Raw genomic sequence first — 2,861 nt, 5'->3', positions numbered from 1 at the left:
GCGTCGCGGTGGCTCCGAGGTCCCGGTGCCAGGATATTCCCCCCGGAACAGCCCAGCCCGGCTGGAAACTGGGAATCAACGGTTTGATCCATGGAAATCCATGTTCCTTCAGGGAATTATCCCAGACCGGGATGGGAAGGGAATTTGTGGGGAAACCGAGTCACAGGGTGGATCCACCTGGAAAGGCGAATCCTGCTGATTTTTGGGATTAACCCTCAGGATTAACTGTTAGGGATAAATCTGGGATCGGTTGGGTCTCCAGCACCCACCAAGGGCATCTTTCCAGGGAAAAAGGACAGAGGAGAAAGAGGATGGAGACAACCTCGGGGTTGATCCAGCCCTGGAATAATCTGGGGGGGTTGTTTCCATCCAGGATCCCAAGGAGAAGCCGAAGGAAGCACTGGCAGCACCAGGACATGGGGGGGGGGAACATTCCTTTATTGGACTCAGGGATGTCAGGGAACATCCAGTGGCCTCTGGAATCTCTACGGACACGAGATGTCTCCTGGGGGATCCCGTGTCCAGCTGCATCCCAGTCCCCCTCCCACCCGTATCCAACGGAGACCCTGCTTGCCAACATTCCAACCGGGACCAAAGAGGATTTTTCCAGCCTGGAATGGTGTGGGGGGAGATTTTTCCAGCCTGGAATGGTGTGGAGAAGGCGGGAGGGGTTGGAGGGGCTCGGGGAAACCTCCGCTCCCTACGGAAAAAAAAGAAGGGACGATAATGAAAAAAAAAGAATTAAAGATTAAAATAAATAAATAAATAAAAGTACCACGAACATGGATTTTCCCAACCTCTGGCATGAGGAGGGCGGGATGGGGCCATGAACGTGGATTTTCCCAGCCTCTGGCACGAGTGGGATGGGGCCATGGACACAGATTTTTCCAACCCTTGGAATGAGTGGGATGGGGCCACGGACACAGATTTTTCCAACCTCTGGCATGAGCAGGATGGGGCCACAAACATGTATTTTCCCAGCCTCTGGCATGAGCAGCATGGGATCACGGACACAGATTTTTCCAACCCCTGGCACTAGCGGGATGGGGCCACAAACATGGATTTTCCCACTCCCTGGCACGAGCAGGGTGGGGCCACAAACATGGATTTTCCCAACCCTTGGAATGAGTGGGATGGGACCATAGACAGATTCTTCCAATGCCTGGAATGAGTGGCATGGAGCCACGGACGTGGATTTTCCCACCCCCTGGCACGAGCAGGATGGGGTCACGGACGTGGATTTTCCCACCCCCTGGCACGAGCGGGATGGGGGCCGCCAATCCCCACTTTTCCAACCATGGGATGGGGGAGACGCAATTCCTGGGGTGGCTATCGGGGTGGGGCTGGGGTTGGGGGCTGATCCAGCCCGGGAATAATTTGGGGGGGGTTGTTTCCATCCAGGATCCCAAGGAGAAGCCGAAGGAAGCACTGGCAGTGCCAGGACATGGGTGGGACATTCCATTATTGGTCTCAGGGATGTCAGGGAACATCCAGTGGGCGCGGGACGACCCCGTCCCACGAGCCAAACCCACCTGCGGGGCCGGAGTCGGGCCAGGAATCACTTCTCCGTCATCATCCTGACGAACTCCTCGTAGTTGACCTGCCCGTCGTTGTTGCAGTCGGCCTCGCGGATCATCTCGTCCACCTCCTCGTCCGTCAGCTTCTCGCCCAGGTTGGTCATCACGTGCCGCAGCTCGGCCGCGCTGATGTAGCCGTTGCCGTCCTTGTCGAAGACTCGGAAGGCCTCCCGGATCTCCTCCTCGCCGTCCGTGTCCCGCATCCTCCTGGCCATCAGCGACAGGAACTCCGGGAAGTCGACGGTGCCGCTGCCGTCGGTGTCCACCTCGCCCACCATGTCCCGCAGCTCGGCCTCGGTGGGGTTCTGGCCCAGCGAGCGCATGACGGTGCCGAGCTCCCGCGTGGTGATGGAGCCGTCGCCGTCCCGGTCGAAGAGGGAAAAGGCCTCCTTGAACTCGGCGATCTTCTCCTCCGACAGCCGCTCGGCCATGGCGCTCCCGGCTCTGCCCCGGCACGTCCCGCACTGCCTCTGCCTAAGGCGGCAGCAGGAGGAGGAGGAGAAGGAGGAGGAGGAGGAGGGGGAAGGAACTGGGAGAGGCTGCGCCTCAGGAATGGAGTAGTTGGATCCTGGCACAGCAGGCAGGGGAGTTTTGGGGTGTTGGAGGATGAGGAAGGAACTGGGAGAGCCTCAGGAATGGAGCAGATGGATGCACAGTAAAGAGGGGAGTTTTGGGGTGTTGGAGGAGGAGGAGGAAGGAGGTGGGAGAGGCTGAGCCACAGGGATAGAGTAGTTGGATCCACAGCAAACAGGAGTTTTGGGGTGTTGGAGGAGGAGGAAGGAACTGGGAGAGGCTGAGCCTCAGGAATGGAGCAGCTGGATCCTGGCACAGCGGGCAGGGGAGTTTTGGGGTGTTGGAGGAGGAGGAGGAGAAGGCAGGAGCTGAGAGAGGCTGAGCTGGCAGGAATGGAGCAGCTGGATCAACAGCAAACAGGGAATTTTGGGGCGCTGGAGGAGGAGCAGGAGGCAGGAGCTGGGAGAAGCTGAGCCTCAGAAATGGAGCAGCTGGATCTACAGCAGGCAGGGAAGTTTTGGGATGTTGGAGGAGGAGGAATGAACTGGGAGAGCCTCAGGAATGGAGCAGCTGGATCAACAGCAAACAGGGAATTTTGGGGCGCTGGAGGAGGAGCAGGAGGCAGGAGCTGGGAGAAGCTGAGCCTCAGAAATGGAGCAGCTGGATCAACAGCAAACAGGGAATTTTGGGGCGCTGGAGGAGGAGCAGGAGGCAGGAGCTGGGAGAAGCTGAGCCTCAGAAATGGAGCAGCTGGATCAACAGCAAACAGGG

General features: G+C 58.5%; 1 protein-coding gene across 1 annotated transcript; it reads right to left on the bottom strand.

Annotated features, from left to right (window-relative positions):
* Window positions 1–521: 521 nt before the first annotated feature.
* LOC108509857 (calmodulin, striated muscle) lies at window positions 522–2,008 on the bottom strand. Its single transcript, XM_017839450.1, has 2 exons — window positions 1,533–2,008; window positions 522–700 (listed from the first exon to the last, which is right to left on the bottom strand). The coding sequence occupies exon 1, from the start codon at window positions 2,006–2,008 to the stop codon at window positions 1,559–1,561; it is 450 nt and encodes a 149-aa protein (XP_017694939.1). The 3' UTR covers window positions 522–700; window positions 1,533–1,558.
* Between the last annotated feature and the right edge of the window lie 853 nt (window positions 2,009–2,861).

This window comes from Lepidothrix coronata, unplaced genomic scaffold (assembly GCF_001604755.1).
Source record: "Lepidothrix coronata isolate B3197 unplaced genomic scaffold, Lepidothrix_coronata-1.0 Scaffold416, whole genome shotgun sequence".
NCBI classification, from domain to species: domain Eukaryota; kingdom Metazoa; phylum Chordata; class Aves; order Passeriformes; family Pipridae; genus Lepidothrix; species Lepidothrix coronata.
Note: the sequence above shows the minus strand (reverse complement) of the source record. Positions and strands in the feature narration are given on the sequence as shown.

What these genes read in the sequence shown, in the direction of transcription:
- LOC108509857 (XM_017839450.1), bottom strand. Translation starts at nt 2,008, where the DNA reads ATGGCCGAGCGGCTGTCGGAGGAGAAGATCGCCGAGTTCAAGGAGGCC.